This window comes from Schistocerca gregaria, chromosome 10, assembly GCF_023897955.1.
Source record: "Schistocerca gregaria isolate iqSchGreg1 chromosome 10, iqSchGreg1.2, whole genome shotgun sequence".
Classification (NCBI taxonomy): Eukaryota; Metazoa; Arthropoda; class Insecta; order Orthoptera; family Acrididae; genus Schistocerca; species Schistocerca gregaria.
Genome location: NC_064929.1, coordinates 216,477,885 through 216,502,596, shown reverse-complemented (window position 1 = coordinate 216,502,596; position 24,712 = coordinate 216,477,885). Strand labels below are relative to the sequence as shown.

Below are 24,712 nucleotides of genomic sequence, written 5' to 3'. Positions count from 1 at the left end.
TAGATATAAGCTGCAAGGAAAGACAGATAATATATCATATGTACAGGAACGAAGAGGGAACAATAAGGGCGGAAGACCAAGAACGCGGTGCTCAAATTAAAAAGGCTCTAAGGTAGGGATGTATTCTTTTATCCAGATTGTTCGGTATATACATCGAAGAATTAACAACGGAAACAAAACAGAGAGGATATCAACGTGAAGATTCGCTGATGACATTGCTACCCTCAGTGAAAGTAAAGAATTACACGATGTGTTTAATGCAAGAAACAGTGTACTGACTATAGATTGAAAGTAAATCAGAGAAAGACGAAAATAATGAGAAGTAGTAGAAATGAGGAAAGCGAGAAATTAACTTTGTAATTGATGGTCACGAAGTCAGACGAAGTTAAGGAATTCCGCTGCCTAGCAAAACAACGCGCGACGGACGGAGCAAGGACATCAAAAGCAGACCACTGTTGGCAAGAAGGGCATTCCTGGCCAACAGAAGTTTAATGCTATCAAATGCACGCCTTAATTTTAGGGATCATAAATTACAGCCGCCACGTCAGAGAGCCAGGTGGCTTCGGAGCCCAGACAACCAGCGAGTGCTGCAGTTCGCCTTAAGGTCCCGCGCGCTACCCACGCAGGCCGCTAGCTACAAGCTCCTGCTACACGCCGAAAGCATTGTTTTGTTGAAATTCGTCTTCTTTTCAAAGGCTGAACCTCGTCTCTGGGGCCACAGCTTTCGCGTCATATCCATGCATGAACAACATCTCACCCCACTGATATTTAGTGGTGGTCCATTGATTGTGACCGGGCCAAATATCTCGTGAAATAAGCGTCAAACGAAAAAACTACAAAGAACGAAACTTGTCTAGCTTGAACGGGGAAGCAAGATGGTGCTATGATTGGCCTGCTAGATGGCGCTGCCGCAGGTTGGGTTGTTGGGGTGTTTGGTTGACGAGACCAAACTGCTAGGTCATTGGTCTCAGCGGATTAGGGAAGGACGGGGAAGGAAGTCGGCCGTGCCCTTTCAAAGGAACCATCCCGGCATTTGCCTGGAGCGATTTAGGGAAATCACGGAAAACCTAAATCAGGATGGCCGGACGCGGGATTGAACCGTCGTCCTCCCGAATGCGAGTCCAGTGTGCTAGCCACTGCGCCACCTCGCTCGGTGGCGCTGCCATAGGTCAAACGGATATCAACTGCGTTTTTAAAAATAAAATGTCGGTATATTATCTATATTTGGTTCGCTGTAATCTATGAGCTAAAATCAGCCATACGCGTAGTTCAGGTAATGTGTTTTTACCTCTGCAAAATCTTTAAAATTTCGTGCAATGCTCTACGTAATTTGATGCAGCGCAGAAAGATGGGCAAAAGTCAATTTTTTTCGACCGATAGTCTTCGAAAAATCGTATGATAACAGTGTGCCATCGGGCGGAACGCGGTGTCTCAGTACAGGCACCGTACAGCCGTAACTAAAGCCGCCCTCAGCACGGAATGCAGAGAGCAGCGAAACGGTTTGTGTGCGGTGAGTTTCGCTCTCCATTCACCGATGACTTTCAGTAGTTCTTTCTTCTATCCTATTCCTTTTAGAACTGTCTGATTCGTTTTTCTGTCAGTCCAGCTAGCTTCTTGTAATTAGCCTGGAGAACTCCATTTCCGCAGCTTCGACGTGAGATTTCTCCCGCTTTGCTAACGCCGAGGTTTCACCTCCAGGAAAACTCCACTCGAGTAAAAATATTTCCTTGGCATCGAACGTGATGTTACTGTTGAATAGAAGATTCTTCTTATTTCGAAAGGCACTGTTGGCCAGTGCTATCCTTCTCTCGATTTCTGTGAGACGTGTATCATTTTCCTCCAAAATGCTACCGAGACAGTAAAATTCGGTTCCTTCCTCGATTAGGTGACTGTCTGTTCTTATGACAGTTTTACCTCCACTTCTGACTGCAACTTTCCGTCTTGTAGCTATTTATTTTCAGCTTTAATTTTGTTATCTCTCGATTTAAGATCTCGAGCGTTTTATTTAGTTCTTTATCTGAGCCTGCCTCTGTTGCAACGTTATCTCCAGAGTGTGACGCCCTAAAAGTAAATACTGTTAATTTTGATTCCAGTCGCCTTTCCGTTTCGGGGCGTTCCTGCAATGTATCTCGAGTTCGATGGGAGTATGTAAGCAAACGACATTTGTAATCAACGGATCAGTGCGGCACTCGCGTCTTGGTGACTCGCGTGCGGTGAGCACCGAAGCGCGAGGTGTGGAGGCGCTGTTACCAAATGCGCCCCACATGGACCAACGTGCTGTTTGTCTCTTCTTGTCTGCCGGCAGGTAAAACGCCGACACACACTCACTGCTGAATGAAGAACGTGTACGGTGCAGCATGTCTGTCGAATGGTGCGCCACGAGGGGTCAGTTCTTCCTGATAACTCGGAAGTTAGTCTTGATTTATCTCCATGCTACTATTACACCTTTGATGCCTTAAAAAAGACTTCGATGGTTCTTGACGGACGAAGACGTGCAGCGGCCAGTTACGGACTTGTTCACGCAGCAGGACGCGGCTTTTCACCAGTTAGGTATCTTCGAGGTGGTGCGTCGGAAGGGTGATTGCCTCAATGTTGACGGCGATTTTGCCTGTTTGGCAGACGGACTGTGCGGCCTTCGAACTAAAGCTTTATAACGACCCAGTTCTAAAATGTAAGACTGGACCTTGAGGAACGCGCGCATTGATAAAAACGCCAGTGTTGTCAGTACTTCAGTTGTGTGGTGCTCCGTGACGCGAGCCCTCGGCCAGTGTTGTGGGTGCCCCGCCCCCGTGCCAGCTAGAGAGGCGCCGAGGCGCCGGCACAGGGGTTATCCGGCCGCCATATGCGTGGAGCAGCCGAGGCACGGCTTCCGCCACGTGAGCGACTGGCCCGTCCCCTGACAATGGGCCGGAAGCAGCAGGGCGTGAGCTGCAGCGCCGATCACCTCGCGCGCGCACACACAGTCTGCTCTGTACTCTACTGTAGCGCTAGCGACCAGGCGGTTGCCAGCTCCCCTTTAGTGCAGCTCTGTCGCACACGAGAGCTGCCCGGAAAGTTAGGAACGATCGGTTGCGAAATTGAAACGACAGTGAAAATCAGAACTGTCTTACTTGGCACAGTTAGCTACACCTTCCAGCCACACTCTGGACTGCAGCTCGTTGTCTGTACCATTCACTTGACCAGAGATGAACATTAGAGGGAGCCAAGTCCAGGCTGTATGATATGTGATCAAACACTTCCCCTCGAAAACGCTGCTGTAGCGTCCTTGTTGCCCCTGCCACGCACGGCCGAGAATTATGATGGAGAAGGTTCAAGTGGTTCAAATGGCTTTGAGCACTAAGGGACTCAACTTCTGAGGTCATCAGTCCCCTAGAACTTACAACTACTTAAACCAAACTAACGTAAGGACATCACACACATCCATGCCCGATGCAGCGACCGTAGCGGTAGCGCGGTTCCAGACTGTAGCGCCTAGAACCGCTCGGCCACTGCGGCCGGCCCGGAGAAGGAAATACGTGCCAGTTATGTTAGGCGGCCTGCGTGACATCAGCGGAATCCCTCACAGGCACTCGCATTTGCCGGGAGACACTACATTCTGTCGGCACCTTTACTACGCGCTCACTGTTTGCTCAGACAGACGAGAGTGACGTGACGCTGTCTCCAGGCATATTAGACACACTATGTACCACATCTGTGAAAAGCTTCATCGCATTTTCGCTGTGGTTTCCATTTCGCGCAAGTTCGGTCGTTATTTTCCGAACAGCCCTCGTGCATCCACATGTTCACTGATAACTCTGCAATTCACCATCAAGCGTCCAGCAAGAGGATCTTCGGACAACGTTTAAGCTACTTACTTTTCTACTGTTCCCATCTCCAACGGCGCGCGGGAAAAACAAACACTTAAATCTTTCCGTGGGAGCTCTGCTTCCTCTTACTTTATTATGATAGTCGTTTCTCCACATGTAGATCGGCGTCAAAAAATATTTTCATACTGTGAGGAGGAAGATAGCTGTCGAATTTTCGTGAGGAGGTTCCTGCCGCAGCTAAAAACGACTTTGTTTTATTGTCTGCCACCCCAGTTCGCATCTCATATGCGTGACACTCTCTCCCCTATTTCTCGAAAATACGAAATGAGCTGCCCTCCTCTGAACTTTTTCGATTTTCTCCGTCCCTTGTACGTGATGCAGATACCACATCGCTCAACTGTATTCTAGTAGAGGACGCACAACCTTACTATTGGCAGTCTCGTCAGTAGCCGTGTCGCACCTTCTAGGTGTCCTGCCAGTAAATCGCACTCTTTGATTTCCTTACCCCAGAACATTATCTATGTGCTCGTTCCAATTTTAAGTTATTCGTAATTGTAATCCCTAAGTATTTAGTTGAATTTATAGCCTTCGAACTTGACTCATTTATCGTGTAACCGAAATTTAGCGCTTTCCTTTTACTGCTCATGTCGATCACTTCAAACTTTTCATTACTTAGAGTCAGTTGCGGCTTCCCGCGCCATACAGATATCGCGTCTAAACCATTTTGCGATTGGTTTTCATCGTGTTGATTTTACAAGACGGTAAATGACAGCATCATTCTGAAAATAATATGAGACATGCCCAGATTATGTCCTATGTCTTTCATGCAGGTTAGGAGCAGCAAACAGATTGTAACACTTCCTTGGCCAACGCCAGAAATCACTTCTGTTTTAGTCAATGACTTTAAGTCCGTTACTACTGTCTCTCAGGTTTCTGACAGGAACTCACGAATTCAGTCACACAACTGAGACGATACTCCATAGGCACGCATCTTGATTGGAAGTAGCTTGTGATGAACGGTGTCAAAAGCCTTCTCGAAATCCAAAAACATGGAATCAAGTTGATATCGCCTGTCGGTAGCACTAATTATATCGTGAGAGTAAAGAGCTAGTTGTGTTTTGACAAAAGTGATATTTCCTGAATCTTTGTTGCCTATTTGTCGATTGATCGTTTAAGGAACCAGTTTCGACGCTTCGTTAGCATAAACTTCAGACCCCTGTACATCAGAAATCAACTAATCTAGAACATGGGTCACTGACTGGACATGATTCTTGTCGCCTAATTGGAGACGATTTGCAACCATTCATAGGCTTAACGTTCACAAACAACGATGCAATTTTTACGAATGACAGTGGGCCACGTCACCAGGACACAACTGTTCGCAATTGGTTTGAAAAACATTCTGGGCAATTAAACGAATAATTTTGACCATCCAGATCGCCCGACACGAATCCCATCGAACATTTATGGGACAGAGGAAAGTTGGTGCACGACATCCTGCATCGACAACACTTTCGCAAGTATGGACGGTTATAGCGACAACATGGCGCAGTATTTCCGTAGGGGACTTGCAATGACTTGTTGAGCCCATGTCACGTCCAGTTGCTGCACTCCACCGGGCAAAAGGAGGTCCGACAGGATATTAGGAGGTATCCCGTGACTCTTGTCACCTGAGCGTGTAATAGTACACATTGCCTCAATATAATGATCTATCACGAAGTGAGACGTGGAAAGTCCACTACAGGCCACAGCTTGCCATGGTATTCCCGGCTTTGTCAGAGGGGCGGACTGCCGCCTTGTTCTGACCACAGTGTGAGCCGTTTATGACGGTGCATTGTTGCCACACTGTTCCAGCAACTCAGCAGCTGTTGTTGTACTGTTTTCTGACATTACAGTAATTTTGCTTCATCTCCTCTGCATTTACTTATATTGATGTATAATTTAAAGCACGCTGGAAACATAAAATCCTGTCCAAGCCGGAGTATCCTTATAGTAGAGTTCCGTTATACTAAAACTACGGTTCGGTAATTTTGGTAGCGTACGTAAATGGCCGTAGTGAATGGCGGAATTACCGGTAGTATTGGTAGGGAAAGAAACTTAAATGAATGTGTAAGAGAAAAACTGGCAGGCGACGACTTCTCATAGTTTTTTTGTTTGTTTGTTTTGCTTATAATTAGAATAGCATATCGTTGAGTGTTAGTCCACAGAGCAGTTTCCATCCTTAAAAAATAAATTTCATTTTATAAGTAGTAAAAATTAACTGATCCTGTAACACTTGCGCTTTTATGTAATGAAACCAATTACTTTTGATGCAAGTACAGTGTACGTGCACAAACATAAGAAGCACATATAATTATTGCTGTTATTTTTTACTCAATAGATCATCATGATAAAAGGCGATAGTTTCCTGTTATTAGGGACAGCGCGGAAGTTGTTTGCGAATAACAGAAACGTTGTATGTAAGTTCTACCAAGTATGGAAGCAATGTTTGATGTACTTTTGTTTTACCTTTTGTTGAGGAAATTGCGTTTTCTAGGGCTATATGGTAAATGTGTACCGTTTCCTTTATTTTTATTGTAACGTCCGACTGTTTGGCATTACAAATCAACAATTTTCGAGTAAAACGTGAATTAAACGTCGACAGTTCCAGTTTTGCTGTAAATGCTGTTTATCTTTAAGTAATCGACAGGACAATACGTACGTAGTATAAAATGATCCGAAGGTTGCACAGCGCTTTTTATATCCTCACTCAGTTTTTTGACGGGTCAACATTTCCTTTTTAGGGGAATCTACACTACTGGCCATTAAAATTGCTACACCACGATGACGTGCTACAGACGCGAAATTTAACCGACAGACAGAAGATGCTATGATATGCAAATGATTAGCTTTTCAGAGCATTCACACAAGGTTGGCGTCGGTGGCGGCACCTAGAACGTGCTGGCATGAGGAAAGTTTCCAACCGGTTTCTGATACACAAACAGCAGTTGATCGGCGTTACCTGGTGAAGCGTTGTTGTGATGTCTCGTGTAAGGAGGAGAAATGCGTACCATCACGTTTCCGACTTTCATAAATGTCGGATTGTAGCCTATCGCGATTGCGGTTTATCGTATCGCGACATTGCTGCTCGCGTTGGTCGAGATCCAATGACTGTTAGCAGAATATGGAATCTGTGGGTTCAGGTGGGTAATACGGAACGCCGTGCTGGATCCCAACGGCCTCGTATCACTAGTAGTCGAGATGACAGGCGTCTTATTCGCATGGCTGTAGTGGATCGTGCAGCCACGTCTCGATCTCTGAGTCAACAGATGGGGACGTTTGCAAGACAACAACCATCTGCACGAATAGTTCGACAACGTTTGCAGGAGCGTGTACTATCAGCTCGGAGACCACGGCTACGGTTACCCTTGACGCTGCATCACAGAGAGGAGCGCCTGCGTTGATGTACTCAACGACGAACCTGGGTGCACGAATGGCAAAATGTCATTTTTGGATGAATCCAGCTTCTGTTTACACCATCATGATGATCGCATCCGTGTTTGGCGACATCGCGGTGAACGCACATTGGAAGCGTGTATTCGTCATCGCCATACTGGCGTATCAGCCGGCGTCATGGTATGGGGTGCCATTAGTTACACGTCTCGGTCCCCTCTTGTTCGCATTGACGGCACTTTGAACAGTGAACGTGTTACGACCCGTGGCTCTACCCTCCATTCGATCCCTGCGAAACCCTACATTTCAGCAGGATAATGCACGACCGCATGTTGGACGTCCTGTACGGGCCTTTCTGGGTACAGAAAATGTTCGACTGCTGCCCTGGCCAGCACATTCTCCAGATATCTCACCAATTGAAAACGTCTGGTCGATGCTGGATGAGCAACTGGCTCGACGCAATACGCCAGTCACTACTCTTAATGAACTGTGCTATCGTGTTGAAGCTGCATGGGCAGCTATACCTGTACACGCCATCTAAGCTCTGTTGACTCAATGTCCAGGCGCATCAAGGCCGTTATTACGGCCATACGTGGTTGTTCTGGGTACTGATTTCCCAGGATCTATGCACCCAAATTGCGTGAAAGTTCTAGTATAATATATTTGTCCAATGAATACCCGTTTATTATCTGCGTTGCTTCGTGGCGTAGCAATTTTAATGGCCAGTAGTGTAGGAAGACACCGGTCTCATATCTAAGGAAAGCGATCGTCATGAGCGCCTGATAGGGATGCAACACACTTAACGTACAGGTAACGTTGATACGCTATTAACTGACCAGAGCTACTAGGAAAACCACCGTACACTTATGTTAGTCTACCATAGCCTAAGGAAATTTTACACCTCTACCGTAGCGTCAGTCACATTCCCATACACAGTAGTGATAGCAGCAAATAGTCTCAGATTGTGGACGTACAGGGAGAACAGGACCAGACATACAACACTCGCGACGTTTGGTTCGTCTCTGACGAGCCCTCGCCGTCCTGCACAACGTATTGGGCTCTCTGAGTAGAAACGTCATCGAGGCAGCCACATATCTCAGACGGTATTTGTATGGCCGGATGTATGTTTCCTGTATTTAGCGTGGCAAAGGAGGAAACGCCTTCAAGTAATCTAGGAATAGATGTGAGCGGTATTGTGTAATGCATTAGACGAGTGGTGGTGTGACTAACTGAAGTCCACATTGTGAGTGAGGAAGCATTCTGATGGTGCTGCTTGCAGCTGTGAGACACACACACACGGGACAACAAAGAGCGGAATATTCGTGCGAGGCCAAGTATAGCCGGCGTGCGCGTGTCGGTGCCAAGTGCGCGCATTGCTCTGTTGCTGCCTGCGTAACGCACACGCTGCCGCCAAAGCGCCGACCGCAGGTGCCAGGCAGGCATGCCGCGACGCGCGCACACACTCCCCCCTCCCCTCCCCTCCCCGTCGTCTTCTATTACAAGTCTTCATTATTTTGCCGGCCGCTGCGGCCGAGCAGTTCAAGGCGCTTCAGTCCGGAACCACGGGGCTGCTACGGTCGCAGGTTCGAATTCTGCCTCGGGCACGGACGTGTGTGACGTCCTTCGGTTAGTTAGGTTTAAGTAGTTCTATGTCTAGGGGACTGATGACCTCAGATGTTAAGTCCCATAGTACTTAGAGCCATTTGAAGCCTTTTACTTATTTTCCGTATCTGCCTCATTTCTACCCCCCTTCTACTCCTCGTTTTTTCCTCGCCTCGTGTTTTTCACTCTTTCGCTGTTCATCTTTCGTCTCTCTCCCCTCTCCTTTTTCTCTCCTTGTTTCTCTGCCATAGCTCCAGATTTCCCTAATACCATATTCAGGGTGTTCGCAACAGAATGTTCCAGTTGTAAATTTTAATAGTATCACCTGTGACGGTTGCAGAGTGTTGCTACCACGGCACAACTAGAGAGGAAAAACGCATGTACAATTGCTGGTGTTCATCAGAGACAAGGATATCGTCAGGAGTGCCCCAGAGAAGTGTGACAGGAGCGCTGTTACTCTCCGTGTACATAAATGATACGGCGGACAGGGTGGGCAGCAGTCTGCGGTTGTTTGCTGGTGATGCTGTTGTGTACGGGAAGGCGTCGAAGTTGAGCGACTACTGGAGGATACCAGAAAACTTACACAAAATTTCTAGTTGGTGTGACGAATGACAGCGAGCTCTAAATGCGAAAAAGTGTACGTTGGTGCGAATGAGTAGGAGAAACGAACCCGTAATACGTGGATACAGCATCAGCAGTGTCCTGCCTGACACAGACACATCGTTAGAATATCTGTTTGTAACGTTGCAAACAGATATGAAATGGAACGAGCATGTGAGGATTGTGGCAGGGAAGGCGAATCATCGACTGGGTTTACTGGGAGGTTATAGGAAAGTATGGTTCATCTGTAAAGGAGATCGCATCTAGGACGCTGGTGCGACATATTCTTGAGTACTGCTCGAGTGTTTGGGATACGTACCAGCTCGGATTGAAGGAAGACATCGAAAAGTAATTCAGAGACGCTCTGCTAGATACGTTACCGATAGATTCGAACAACACGGAAATTTTACGGAGATGCTTCGGGGACTCCAATGGGAATTCCTCGAGGGATTCATTTCGTTATGAGAAAATTTAAAGAACCGTCATCTGAGGCTGACTTCAGAGCGATTCTACTGCCGCCAACACGCATTTCACGTAAGGACCAGAAAAATAAGATACGAGAAATTATGGCTCGTACGGACGCAAATCGACTCTCGTTTCTCCCTCGCTCCATATGCGAGTTGAACAGAAAAGGAAATGAGTAGTAGTTGTGCATAGTTCCCTCCACGACTCATCGTACGTTGGCTTTTGGAGTTTCGACGTATATGTAGACGCTTTGTTGCTTTCCCGCTTGCGCTGTAACATATGCAAAATGTGGACTCCTCGGCGTAAAGCGCGTTCTGCAGTTTAGTAGCAGTGAATCTGTTATTTCAAGTCAACTTGGGTTTTGTTTGAAGTTTAACTCTGATCCCCCATGTGGCAAAAACATCCAGCGACGATGTAGTCAGCTCGAAACGATCGAATTTGTCCGTAAAGTGGAAAGCACGGGACGACAAAAGTTATCTGAAGAACACGTTGACCGTTTCGGAGCATCTTACCTTCGTAGTCCTAAGAAGTCTGTTCGGAAACCAACTGTTGGACTTCGGTTGTGAAAGACGTTATTGTGGACAGTTTTAAGAGATCGTTTACACGTGCATCCATACCGGTATAAAACCGGATCACTGTGGTGTACGTTATAACTTTTGCTAGTGAAATGTTGCAGCCGGAAGAGGAGTTTCTTGACCGTGTCCTGTTCAGTGATGAGCCAACGTTTTCATCTAAGTGGGAATGCACATATCCATAATGTTAGCATTTGGGGGTAAGGACATCATCATGAACTTGTAAAACATGAGAGAGATCCCCCAAAATTAAGCGTTTTCCACACTGTGCTCCAACTTCAACTGTACGGACCATTTTCTTTTCGGCTTTCCTCGATATGCCGTGAGAGCTGTTCGTTCTCCAGGTGGAAGATGAACCCAGAAACTTTATTTAGCAACAAGATGGAGGTCCACCCCATCGGCATCTCTCTGTATGAGAGTAGTTCGACGTCCAGGTCTCTGACCGTTGGGGTTGGTCGCAATGAACAGCACTACAGAGCTCTTCTCAGCCGGCCTCCACGTTCACCTGGACTCACACCTCGAGATTTCCTTCTTTGGGCCTTCATAAAAGATTGTGAACACGCTCCGCCACTTCATTATGATTTGCCAGAGCTGAGGAGACACAGAACTGAAGAGGCTAGGCTAGTGTATGCTTTACTCCGGACTAGTTAACCACAATGTGGGAAGAATTCGACTTAAGGTTGAATATGCACCGTATAATTAAAGGTGCACATTTGGAATATTTTTAAGAAAATCTGTGTCAATTTATCTTCAGTTTCGTGTATTATATCATTACCGCCTGTAATTACGTGAAATTGACTTTATACTCTCTACTTAATAATCAACAGCATTAAATGTTTCGTGAAATTATTTATTATAACTCTGTCTTTGGCGGTAACGTTATAAGAAAAGTGGGTCCTATTTTTTTAAAGGTATAATGTACTTATTTTCGTATAAATCAAGAATGATATCAATACTGTTAATTTTCATTTACTTTAAAATAGCAAAATAGCTTCGTCCCACAGTTAGCTTGGAAACAGTTCGTTTGGTATTTTATAGACCTTGAAAAGAAATGAGGTTTACTTTTGTAACAATTGCACTAAGAAAAATTATGGTAGTTCGAGCAAAATAAATAACTGCTGGTTCTAATAAATGTAATATGTAAATAATAATTGCACACAAAATAGCCTTTGAAATATTCGCGGACCAAACGAAAAGCCTCCTTATTTAATTTCCTCATGTGCTGTAAATGAAATTTCTTTTCTTATGTTTATCCAAATTAAAGAGGATCTTCAAATAGCGTAAACGTAATACGCAGTTTATTTTTTATGTTTTAATGAACATTACGTGTTCACATTTAGTAACATGACTCCGCGACAGTTATAAAGAAATACCTAATTCCCAAGAAGATCCAATTGTAAGAGAATAAGAGCGCAAGCGTGAGCTGAAGAACCAGAGAGATTTTAACACTCCTACATGATCTGTTGTAATATTCTAACAGAGTTATCTCTGTTTAATTTTATCTGAGCACTAGTTTCTAGATTCGTGAATCCCTGTATTTCATAGGTTTCAATCAGTGAAATTAAATATTGCTTCACTTAAGTGCACTAGACGCTGCCAGTTAGTAATCATTTCTCTCGATACGGGGCACTATGACTTGTTGTAAATAACCTAATTTAAACTGTTATTGTATACCAGTGAAACGGGGACATTCTTTTCTGGGCAGTATATACTTTCTCTCCCGCTTCTTGGATATTCTTTCCCCTCGCTACGGTATCCTCCCACTTTCTCTTTGCTCTTCCTGATTTCTCTTACCTCTTCCTACTTTCTCCACTTTCTTCCTAACTTCTGATCTTTTGTTCTCGTTTCTCTTCCTGCTTTCTCTTTCTGTTCCTTACTGAACTCCTTTCCTAATTTCTGTTTCATCTTTCCACTTTCTCTTTCGTCTTCATAGTTTCACTTCAGCTTTCCTTCTCTCTCCTTCTTATTACTAATTTCTCTTTCTCTCTACCTCTTCTCCTTCGCCATAGTATTTTGTCTTTTCCATGTCTACTGTGTCTTACCTCTTCCTACTTTATTTTACCCCATCTTACTTTCTCGTCTTTTTGCGTACTTTTCTAACTAACCATCTTTCTTCCTGCACTCCCGTTCCTCTTCCTGCTTTCTCTTCCATTTCTTACCTGTTTTTTCTCCTCCTACTCTCTTCTCCCTTTTTACTTTTACTTCACCATCCTACTCGCTCATTTTACTTTCTCCTCCTCCCTACTACTTCTCCTACTACCTTCCCTCCGCCCTCCGTGCCTACTTTCAAGTGACTTCTGGGCCCTCTGTGACCGCGACACCTGCCCTTCTCGTGTTGCAGACTCGTTCGTGAACAGCCAGGAGTGGACGCTGAGCCGCGCGGTGCCCGACCTGCGGCTGGGCATCGTGGGCAGCCTGGCGTCGGGCAAGTCGGCGCTGGTGCACCGCTACCTGACCGGCTCCTACATGCAGGAGGAGTCGCCCGAGGGCGGCCGCTTCAAGAAGGAGGTGCTGTGCGACGGCGGCTCCTACCTGCTGCTCATCCGCGACGAGGGCGGCCCGCCAGAGATGCAGGTAGGCAGTCAAGTTTCCTCAAGTCTTACCCGCGGATCGAACGTATTCCATCATCCGGAATATTATCAATTCTTGTACCGGTATTCCTCTCTGGCAACCTTTCAGCCATTCTCAAGATGATTCGCCTGAAAGATTTTTAAAGGACTTTGCTCTATGGAGTAAACACACATGCCTTTACTTTTGGTAACGATAACATCACAGTGTAAGAGGTAATAATATTCTGGAACCACTCCCGAAAAATCACGGAATAAATACCAGTGTACAGGCGCGGTATGTCCAACTTGCGTCTCCGAAACAGATGTTCAGGAACTTTTGCTGAGTTCTCGCTCAGGAGTTGCATCTTCGAATTTCATAACGCTGTCGAAAACTATTATCGCCTTCACTTACCGAAGGTTATTTTTCCGCGCTTTTCAGAAGAAAAGATTCCTGTGACTCTCGTTGCATGGCCATCGTCATTGGCCAGATACGTTCTCTTTTTGTTTTCTTTAATACCTTTGTCTTTATTGATGTCAACCATCCAGTTAATAAATAGATACACTTTGCATTTTTATAGAAAGTTGTACAAAAACAGATAATGTATATATGCATGCTGAAGCGAGAAATGAAAACTTGTACAAAGACGAGTTTTCGAATATGGGCCTGCTAGCTAGCTAGAGCGACGCGCTAACCAGTACACCGCCCGGGCGCAGTGGCTTTGCATGAACCGTCGCAGCACGCCGCCCCCCTCAGTCCGAATTCCCATTCACGCCTCAGCCCTCTCGCTGTTCCTCCTAAACTCGAACAGCTGTGCTGGGTGGCGCAGTCGTCAGCGCATCTGCCTAGCTAGCAGGGGACCGAGGTTCGAATCCTGGCGTCGGTACAAATTTTGAGTCTGCGTATGTACATCATAGATGTTTGGGACCTGGAAAGGTCTCTGGAACCATATAGTTTGATTTGATAAAAACAGATAAATTTTCATTGTTACTTCCTAAAGTGGCTTCTGGTACATGCTTCCGAGCTGTTTCCATGTTAGTAGATTACCGTTTCCCTGTATGTCTTTCTTGCAAAACAAATGCAGCAGTTCGTTAACTACAATCAATTTACGGATTACAGCTCGTCTCCACCCAATATTTCAAAAGAAAATTGTAATAATAATAATAATAATGAAAATGAAAATGTTTGCTTTGCACTTTGACAATTTCTCTGCTGCAGTAAGAGATTTCACAACATGTACCGCTTATACATGGTGTATGGTCTGAAATCCCATGCTGCAACAGAGAAGTTAACTTCACAGCAATCATTAGACGACGAAGGTTAACATTTTATTGAAGTTTTAACAGACTCGTAGTAATGATTGTTACACACAAGATGATGACAAACATAGAAAAATTAGAAAATATACGATTGATCCAATGAATTAAAAAGAGGAATTCAAAGTAGATTGGAGCAGCATTGAGGATTTGAATCGAGGAGGGTGCAGTTGTGTGAATCGCTGTGCCAAGGTGGCATAGTGCCTAACGCACCTGCCTAATAAACGGTAGACCCGGGTTCGATTCCCGCCCTTGATACAAATTTTCACTCGTTGCTTCAGTCTGTATACATAAAATTAGATCTGTATGAGACTAGTAATGAGTCTGAGATTGTCATTTCATTTGTATTAAAAGACTTCCAGAAAGCCCGGACGGAGTGGGCGTTAGAAAGGAAAATAGCCCTCGGAGAGGGAATGAGAATGATACGGTAGACCAGATAAACGGTCCCTTCTCCCGCCTTTAAGCCTACCTACCTGCTTGTCTTCTGTAGGTGGTTAGTGTTTATAATCCAATTTCCAAAAATGTTGTTAATTTCATAAATGTTTATTATCTTTTATCTATCCATCTTAAATGTAAGAATCTTGTTTATTTTCGAAAAAATTTTCCGAATTTGAAATATGTCTTAAAGTTATAATATGTCATAACTTCTACTCTGTCTTCTTAAATTTCCATCTTCCATTCGTAAATCGGTAATTTTAAGATTTTCGTTTCCTAATTACTTTCAACTTTATAAGTATTTAAAGGTCTAATTATTATAAGAGATAACAAATGTACATGTACAATTTCGTTTTGTGAAAGTACTACCTGTAATTAATGAGGTGGCTGGTCATTTGTAAGTGGCATCAAATAAATAAATAAATATCTGTCTTCTGTAAGTTCAGGGACTCGACCAGAACAAGGAGAAACACCGAGAAATGTATGTATGTATTGGACTGGGGACCTAGAAACGACGGAGAGGCTTCGTCCCCGCCGTAGCCCTCAGTGGTTCACAACCCCAGAAGAGGCCACAGCAGTCCACCCACCCCACCGCCGCCCCACACCGAACCCAGGGTTATTGTGCGGTTCGGCCCCCAGTGGAGAACCGCCCGCCCGGGAACGTCTCATACGAGACGAGTGTAACCCCAGATGTTTGCGTGGTAGAGTAATTATGGTGTACGCGTACGTGAAAACGAAGTTTGCGCAGTCATCGCCGACCCATTGTAACTGGGGAGGAATAATAGGAACCAGCCCGCATCCGCCAAGGTAGATGGAAAACCGCCTTAAAAACCACCCACACGGTAGCCGGCGCACCGGACCTCGGCACTAATCCGCTCGGGATGCAGTGCGTTAGACCGCGCGGCTATCCAGGCGGGCGAGGAATGCATGCTTGAGTGTAAATGCAGATGCTAGCCAAGCTTGCGTACTGTGCTGTTCTATTTCATCAACAATGGCACCTTTGCAATGTCCTCAATATGGTGCAAGTACTAGAGGTTAGAGCTGTAACTATTAGACGGGCAGACAGGTACCAATACACTGAGCCGATTCAGATAGAAAGCCTTGCGTCGGGTAGAGTAACATTGAAAGGTGCAGCATCGAACCAGTGTTCGGAATAAAAGCTGCAACACCGCGAACAATAACAACAACATGTTGCATTTTTTATGGCGCCTTGTTCCATTAAAATTTTTGTGTTTATTGAGCCATTTTATTCACAGATATCGATGTGAAAATGATGACAAATCATCGTAATGAGTCATCTACAAGAAATGCTAGTGATCAAAGATTAATATGATTTCTAAATCCAAAAGGTTCTTTTAAACTTCAGTCGTAAAACTAGATAATTTATTTTTGATCAACGTACTGTACGTATTCATTGTGCCATCGGCTGCCGTTTGACATCCGCTGCTCGATAGAGTCTTCCTCCACACCTAGAGTCGACGCATCTCTCTCGCTCCTCCATGTCTTCTGATGTCGTGGGCCCACCTCCCATCGTGTAGACAGGTGAGGCGTCGGTTCTGGATAGAGTTCTGTCGTCTGAAATGGACTGCTACCATACGCAACTCGGACTTTCAGGCTAACGCAAACTATTAAGTGACATAGTCGATGGCAGTTACTGCATTCGCGACATTATCGTTGTATGAAATAATAAAAATCGTTTGCTAGCAACGATCAGCGATATATAATCAACACTCAAGATGCCCATCCGTTTAGCTGACATGCAGCGGGTCCATGTTCGATTCCTGGCCGAGTAGAAGATTTTCTTCGCTCAGGGACGGGATGTTGTGTTGTCCTCATCATCATTCCATCATCATCGACGTGCAAGTCGCCCGATTTGGCCGGGACTCCCGGCCACGAATTCTATACCATTATTTCATTTCATTTCATTTCAACACTCCAGGTTACAAGAACACTTTTCATGCACAGCGAGCTCTAAATAACTCTCCTAGCAATTGCTCTGCATTGCTCGCTGTTTCGAGCCGATACGCAGTCACGCAACGACCAGGAAGCTTCCTGTCGTGACTGGTTTCAAAATGCGAGTGAGTGCAGTTGAGCATTGGTAGAAACGTGGAAACATTCAGTGGATTGCCTGGCAGCGTATTCCCACGCCACCGAATGTCTAATACTTGTCTCGCAAACAAGTGACCACACACAGTCACATAAATCAGATACACTGTCATAATTCCAGATTGCCCATCTACATTAACGTAACCACCTGTCAAAAGCCTGTAATCCACCTTTTGTAGCGGAGAAAAAGAAACTGCGTGCCGTCTGTGTGTGGTTACTGCACGTTCACGTTGAACGTGGGCGGTGGCCACATTATTGTGACTGGACCATGGTACAGACACACAGAGTGCCTTTTACTACTACTATAGTTGTAATTAGACCACTCTACACATTACAACAAGGTTTTGGTTTTCTGATGTATTTCGATTTGCGTCCACAGTTTTCACCGTTGCTACTACTAATCCATATCATTATTATAAATGCGAAAGTAACTTTGCCTGTTACGTTTTCACGACTAAATGACTGAATCCATTTCGATCAAATTTGTTATGCTGTTTATCTGAACCCTGAGAAAGAACATATGCTATTTTAGAAACTGAAAATAATTAGAAACTTAAAGTAACAAAAAAGTAAAAAATTGCTCCTAAGAGGGTGAAGTGGGCAATGAAACACCCGTTATCACACCGGTGAATGTAAACAATGTTAAAAAATTATTCAGTTTGTTGCACAATGTGCACGTAAAACTTGTAGCTACTTCACGTGCTTGGTTCTGTTCGCCCTCCCCCCCCCCCCCCGGCACACCCCCCCTGTGGGTTCGGGGGTAAGAATAGGCCCACGGTATTCCTGCCTGTCGTAAGAGGCGACTAAAAGGAGTCTCAAACGTTTCGGCCTCATGTGATGGTCCCCTACCGGGTTTGACCTCCATCTTCTAAATTCTTCCGAAGAGCGAGCTGATTGGGGAAGGGCGCCTTACAAGGTGCAATGTGTCCATCGCTCATTACCATCTCTAGCTTGGTTGGTCGTCGTCGCATAGCTGTCCCGCCCACTCACCATCTCTAGGGCGTGGCTTTGTTCTTGGGTGCGGTTTTTGCAGTCTGCTCTGCTGTGTCGCTTTATGCGCCAATGACGATCATGGACTACATTTCACCTGAAATCCAGCACGGTAGCCAGTCCGTTGTGGTGGGGCCGCCATGTACCCTGTCGGTTGTAGCCCCCTGACAACACAGGGATCGCTCTACTGATGCCTGCGCCGTTAACTCCCCGCGTATGCCAAGGAGTAGATGCCTGTCTCCTTGGGGCATCGGGACTCCCGGCAATGGCCATCCCGCCAGGTGGTCGTTGCTGAGGCTGGGTGGCGCCCGTGGGGAGGGCCCTTGGTCGGAGTAGGTGGCATCAGGGCGGATGACCCGCGATGAAGCGTGGTACATCATCTCTTGCTGGCGGCCAGCCGCCAGCAGTCTCTAAGCGTTCTCGGCCTCAATACAACGCTCAGGCATATGATCCACAATCGTTCCCCTCCCTGGCCACACCATGGGAGGAACGAAAGGCTACGGTTGGCAGCGAACCTTATTCACCTCGCTATTTAGTCTGTACACGAGTCGATGGGGAATCGTTTATGGCGACCAAGCCTCAGTTTTTTGTCGAGCACTTGGAGGACAAGTTTGGGGAGGTGGAGGGCTTGTCCAAAATGCGCTCTGGGGCAGTATTGATCAAAACGGCATCCTCTGCACAGTCACGGCGGCTACTCGCTTGTGACAAGTTGGGGGATGTTTCTGTCACGATCACACCCCATAAGAGTCTCAACATGGTCCAGGGCATTATATTCCATAGGGACCTACTCTTGCAGTCAGACGACGAGCTACGCGCCAGTTTAGAACGGCGGGGTGTTCACTTCGTCCGGCGCGTCCATCGGGGTCCGAGGGATAATCAGGTAGCCACCGGTGCCTTCATCTTGGCCTTCGAGGGTGACGTCCTACCCGAAAAGGTCAAGGTGATGGTCTACCGGTGTGATGTGAAGCCCTATATCCCTCCCCCGATGAGGTGTTTCAAATGCTGGAAGTTCGGCCACATGTCATCTCGGTGTACTTCCAGCATGACATGCAGAGACTGTGGACGCCCTTCACATCCTAATACTGCATGTGCGCCGCCTCCCATCTGTGTGAACTGCGGCGAACACCATTCCCCTTGCTCGCCAGACTGCAAGGTTCTACTGAAAGAACGAAGGATCATGGAATATAAGGCCCTGGACCGCATGACCTATACTGAGGCTAAGCGGAAATACGAGAGGCTACATCCTGTGGCTCTGACCAGCTCCTATGCCACCGCTGCCAAAACAGTAGTTTTGTCATCTGCTGCACCGATTCCACTGAACACTCTGAGCCGGAATACTACACCTGCCCCCTTGATGGTGGGGGGCACTTCCCCATCTGTTGCTCCTGCACCACCTACCTCAGGAGCAACGACCCCCCAACCATCGGGGACACAAGTCCCCAACTCTAAGCCGGAGAAGCGTCCGACTTCTTCGGCGACTCTCTCTCGCAAGGGATCCCTCGGGTCCCTCCCTTCCCAGGTTTCCACCTCTGGGAAGGGTGACGTCAGCCAATGGCTGAAAAGCAGGCCAGCGGCTGGTCGCAGGGCTTCCCGCTCCTCCTCCGTCCCGGAGACTGACTCGGTGGAGCCCTCCCAGCCAGTAAAGCCCAAGGAGCAGAGAGAGAAGACGAAGAAGAAGAAGGCCTCTAAGGCCAAGGAACGCGCGGTGGCATCCACCCCACCGCTCCATACAGGCTCTGCGTCTGGGGATGAGGTGGAGATCCTGGCGTCCGCTGAGGACCTGGATCTCGCCATGCCCTCAGACGCCGAGGACGCCGATTGTACTGGTCCTCGATCGGTGACAGCAGGTGACCCAGTGACGTGATCTGCCTCCTCGGTCCCTTCACGCCTATTTCGCCCATGGACAAAGAGATTCTCCAGTGGAACTGCAGCGGTTTTTTCCACCACCTTTCTGAGCTCCGCCAACTCGTCAGCAGTCACCCTTTCTTCTGCATTGCCCTCCAGGAAACGTGGTTTCCGGCAATGCGGACCCCTGCCCTACGAGGGTATCGGGGTTATTACAAGAACCGGGCAGCTTATGAGAGGGTGTCTGGTGGAGTCTGCGTCTACATCCTTAACTCTGTCTACAGCGAGTGTGTGCCTCTTCATACACCCTTAGAGGCTGTCGCTGTAAGGATGTGGACGCCTCAGCCTATTACTGTCTGCAGTTTGTACCTTCCGCCGGATGGTGATGTCTCTCATCATGTGTTGGCTGCATTGATAGGACAACTGCCGCCTCCCTTTGTGTTGCTGGGCGACTTTAACGCCCATAACCCCTTGTGGGGTAGCGCCGCGATTACTGGCCGGGGCAGAGATGTCGAGACTCTTCTGTCACAGCTTGACCTCTGCCTTTTAAACACGGGAGAGGCGACCCACTTTAGTGCGGTCCATGGCTCGTTTTCGGCCATTGACCTTTCTATTTGCAGCCCCGGACTTTCACCATCCATCCACTGGAGTGTCCATGACGACTTATGTGGTAGTGACCATTTCCCCATCTTTCTGTCACTGCCACAGCGTCACTCTTCTGAACGCCCCTCCAGATGGGCTCTGAATAAGGCTGATTGGGACTTATTTACATCTGTCGCAGTGATCGCACCTCCTTCCACTGATCCGATTGATGCGGTGGTTCAGTCGGTCACCACCAGCATCGTTTCTGCGGCGGCATCTGCGATTCCCTGTACATCCGGGTCACCTCGGCGGAGGACTGTGCCGTGGTGGTCGCCCGAGATCGCAGAGGCGATTAGAGATCGCCGGCGGGCTCTTCAGCGCCATAAGCGGCACCCGTCGTTGGAGACCCTCATTGCTTTTAAACAGTTCCGCGCCCGAGCCCGACGCCTTATTCGCCAACGGAAGCAGGAGTGCTGGGAACGTTATGTTTCCACCATTGGCATCCGTACCTCTGCATCGCAGGTTTGGGCCAAGATTCGGCGACTCCAAGGCTATCGGCCACCTGTCTCTGTCCCTGGGCTTTCGCTGAATGGAGCAGTGTGCACCGACTCCGACACGATTGCGGACCGGTTAGCAGAGCATTTTGCTCAGTGTTCCGCGTCAACGAACTACCCGTTGGCCTTCCGCTCCCGGAAAGAGCGGTTGGAAAGTCGGAGGCTTTCCTTTCACACGCGCCACGCGGAGTCGTACAATGCTCCTTTCAGCGAATGGGAATTCCGGAGCGCACTTTCTGCTTGCCCTGATACGGCTCCTGGACCAGACCGCATTCACAGCCAGATGCTGAAACACCTCTCAGTGCCTTGCCAGCGACGCCTCCTAGATCTTTTCAATCGCGTCTGGGTCGAGGGTGTTTTCCCGTCTCAATGGCGGGAAAGCATAGTCCTCCCCGTATTGAAACCTGGCAAGAACCCGCTGGAGGTGGACAGCTATCGCCCCATAAGCCTCACCAACGTTCCTTGCAAGTTGCTGGAACGTATGGTGAGCCAGAGGTTGAGTTGGCTCCTCTCAGGGTGGGTTCCGTAAAGGCCGCTCTGCCGTCGATAATCTGGTCTCCCTGGAGTCTGCCATCCGTACAGCCTTTGCGCGCCGCCAACATCTGGTTGCCGTCTTCTTCGACATGCGGAAGGCATACGATACGACTTGGCGCCATCACATCCTGGCCACACTTCATGGGTGGGGCCTTAGGGGCCCGCTCCCGATTTTTATTCAGAATTTTCTTTCGTATCGTTCCTTCCGCGTGCAAGTAGCTGCGTCGCATAGTTCCTCCCGGGTCCAGGAGAACGGGGTCCCACAGGGGTCTGTCCTCAGTGTGTCCCTGTTTTTAATTGCCATCAATGGGCTCGTTGAGGCGGTGGGGTCGCCCGTCGCGGCTTCTTTATATGCGGACGACTTCTGCCTATATTACAGCTCCAGTGGCATCGCCGCTGCTGAGCGCCAGCTGCAGGGCGCTATCCGCAAGGCGCAGTCATGGGCTGTAGCGCACGGCTTCCAGTTTTCGGCCGCGAAGACCTGCGTTATGCATTTCTGCCGGCGTCGCACGGTTCACCCTGAGCCGCGCCTTTACCTTGACGGTGAACCTCTTGCTGTGGTCGCGACGCATCGGTTCTTGGGACTGGTGTTCGATACCCGGTTGACTTGGCTGCCCCATATTAGGCAGCTGAAGCAAACATGCTGGCGGCACTTAAACGCTCTCCGTTGCTTAAGCCACACCAGGTGGGGTGCCGACCGGTCCACCCTCCTCCACCTATATCAAGCGCTGATCCAGTCCCGCCTTGATTATGGGTGTGTGGCGTACGGTTCTGCCTCGCCTTCAGCATTGCGATTGCTGGATCCCATACACCACTGCGGGATCCGCCTCGCCACGGGAGCGTTCCGGACAAGCCCCGTCGACAGCATACTTGTGGAGGCTGGTGTCCCTCCATTGCGGTTCCGGCGTGACCGCCTTCTGGCCGCCTATGCCGCGCACGTTGATAGCATGCCAGGGCATCCAAACTACCGTCTCCTGTTCCTGCGCTCGATCGTCCATGTTCCAGACAGGCGGCCCCGTCACGGTGTCCCATTGCGGTTCGCCTCCGGGACCTTCTCCGTGGCCTTGACTTTTTTCCTCTGCCGCCTGTTTTCCGGGCCAATCTCCGTCTGCCCCCGTGGAGTGTGCCCCGACCGTGCCTTCGGCTCGACTTGGCACAGGGTCCGAAGGTCTCAGTGCCTCCGGAGGCCCTCCGCCGCCGCTTTCTTTCCATCCTGGCCGAGTTTCCGAACGCGGCGGTGGCCTACACCGACGGTTCGGTGGTCTCTGGTCACACTGGTTACGCTCTCACTCTACGGGATTATTGTGAGCAACGGTCATTGGCAGCTGGCTCCAGTGTATACACTGCCGAGTTGGTTGCCATCTATCGTGCCCTAGAGTTTCTCCGCTCCCGCTCAGGTGAGTCCTTTGTCATCTGTAGTGACTCCCTGAGCGGTTTACGAGCTCTTGACCAGTGTTTCCCTCGTTCCCGTCTGGTGATGGCCATCCAGGAGTCCCTCCATACTCTCGTCCGTTGCGGCCGCTCTGTCACCTTTGTTTGGTCCCCGGGTCACGTCGGCATCCCGGGTAACGAGCGGGTTGACGAACTGGCGAAACAGGCGGTCAGTTCCCCGGCCATGGAGATCGGTCTTTTAGAGAGTGACGTCCGATCCGTATTGCGGCAGAAGGTCCTTGCTGCTTGGCGTGATGAGTGGCGCACCCTGCCCTCTCCCAACAAACTTCGGGCAGTCAAGGAGACAACCAGTGTGTGGCGCTCCTCCATGCGGGGGTCTCGCAAGGACGCTGTCGTCCTCTGCCGGCTCCGCATAGGACATACCCGGCTCACGCACGCGTATCTCTTGTGCCGTGACGACCCGCCTCTCTGTCGTTGCGGATTGGCCCTGACCGTGGTACACGTCTTACTAGACTGCCCACTTTTAACTGCCCTCAGGCAGACGTTCGCGCTGCCTGATACACTCCCTGCTCTTTTAACCGATGACTCTACTATGGCTGACTTAGTTCTCCGTTTTATTCGAGCAGGGGGTTTTTATCATTCAATATGAGAGTCCCTTTTTATTTTTTTATTTTATTTATTTTTTTTTTTTAGTGTCGACTGTGGCTTTTGGCCTGGGGTTTTAGTTTGTGGTGTTTTAATGTGTCCCTTGGTTGTTGGCCTTTCCAGTTTTATTTTCATGGTCGGCCAATGACCGTCGCACTCTGTGTGTCTTTTAATCTCTTTTCTCTGGTCTTCGTCTATGTCTTTCTTGTACTGTGTCGTCCCTTGTCGTCTCCGTTATGTGTTTATTGCTTGTTGGACTTTTCTTCGTGTATTATTATGGTCGTGGAACAAGGGACCGATGACCTAAGTAGTCTGGTCCCTTTAACCCCGCACAAACCAACCAACCCCCCCCCCCCCCCCCCGGCACACCCGTGTTGTACGTTGTGGTAGTTGGAGAGGGGGCAGACACGTGAGGGGGCAGCTAACGCACAGTAGCTAGCTTGCTCAACATCACTCATCGTAACAAAACTAACGATAAGCGGCGCGACTCTGGAGAACAGCGGAAACATAAATAAGTGAAGTGCGAAAAATCAGGGCCGGTATGTGTAGTGTTAAACTTAGAAGGCGACCCCCCCCCCCCCCCATCCCCTCTCCACACCTGTCCACTCTCTCCATAGAGTATCTGAACTATGTTGTCAGACACACATAAAATTTAAAAAAACTCCAAGGCATTGCAACTGAAGATTTCTGAGCATTGTTAAGTATTCAACATCTTATTCGTTTTAACAGAGCCGCTGGTATCTGAATGCGTAGCACATAAGTCTTGTAATCTCAGAGTTGTTGGTTCGATTCTTGCAAATGGATACCTATTTTTATTTTTATTTCAGTTTTATGTTTACTATCGTATGGAAATAGTAATTGATAAACATTGAATCACAGTTTTCAATGAAAGGAACATTTTTATTTTAAATTACTGATCACAAGAAAATGTAACTATTCTGGGTAAATTAATATTTGGTGCAAAAATACAAACATCAAACAGAAAATAGAAAAACATTTCAATTATTAGTGACTGAACGCTAGGATCATGTAACAGCTTTACTTTCTTTTCTTTCTTTGTTGTTCAGCACTATTATTCATACATTTTTTTTAACAAAACGTTATCTCACATATATGAATCATATTTAAATTTGTCTTACTTTGATTTCTAATTTAAAAAAGTTATTTGTATTAAAAAAAGATCAGTGATTATTCGTTAATTAGTATTTGTGTTTAGTATTAAACCTAGAATTATAATAAGAATAAAAAGGTTGCTACCTGCGAGAAACGAACCAGTGACTTCACGGTTA

At 47.6% G+C, this 24,712-nt stretch overlaps 1 protein-coding gene across 3 annotated transcripts in view; it reads left to right on the top strand.

Moving 5' to 3' along the window:
- LOC126293339 (centaurin-gamma-1A) overlaps positions 1 to 24,712 on the top strand; it is a 304,641-nt gene that overhangs the window by 91,115 nt on the left and 188,814 nt on the right. For all 3 annotated transcript variants that reach the window (XM_049986531.1, XM_049986532.1, XM_049986530.1), the window contains exon 2: positions 12,819 to 13,051. In XM_049986531.1, the coding sequence (XP_049842488.1) occupies positions 12,944 to 13,051 (108 nt within the window). In that variant the 5' untranslated portion in view covers positions 12,819 to 12,943. The remainder of the gene's footprint in view (positions 1 to 12,818; positions 13,052 to 24,712) is intronic.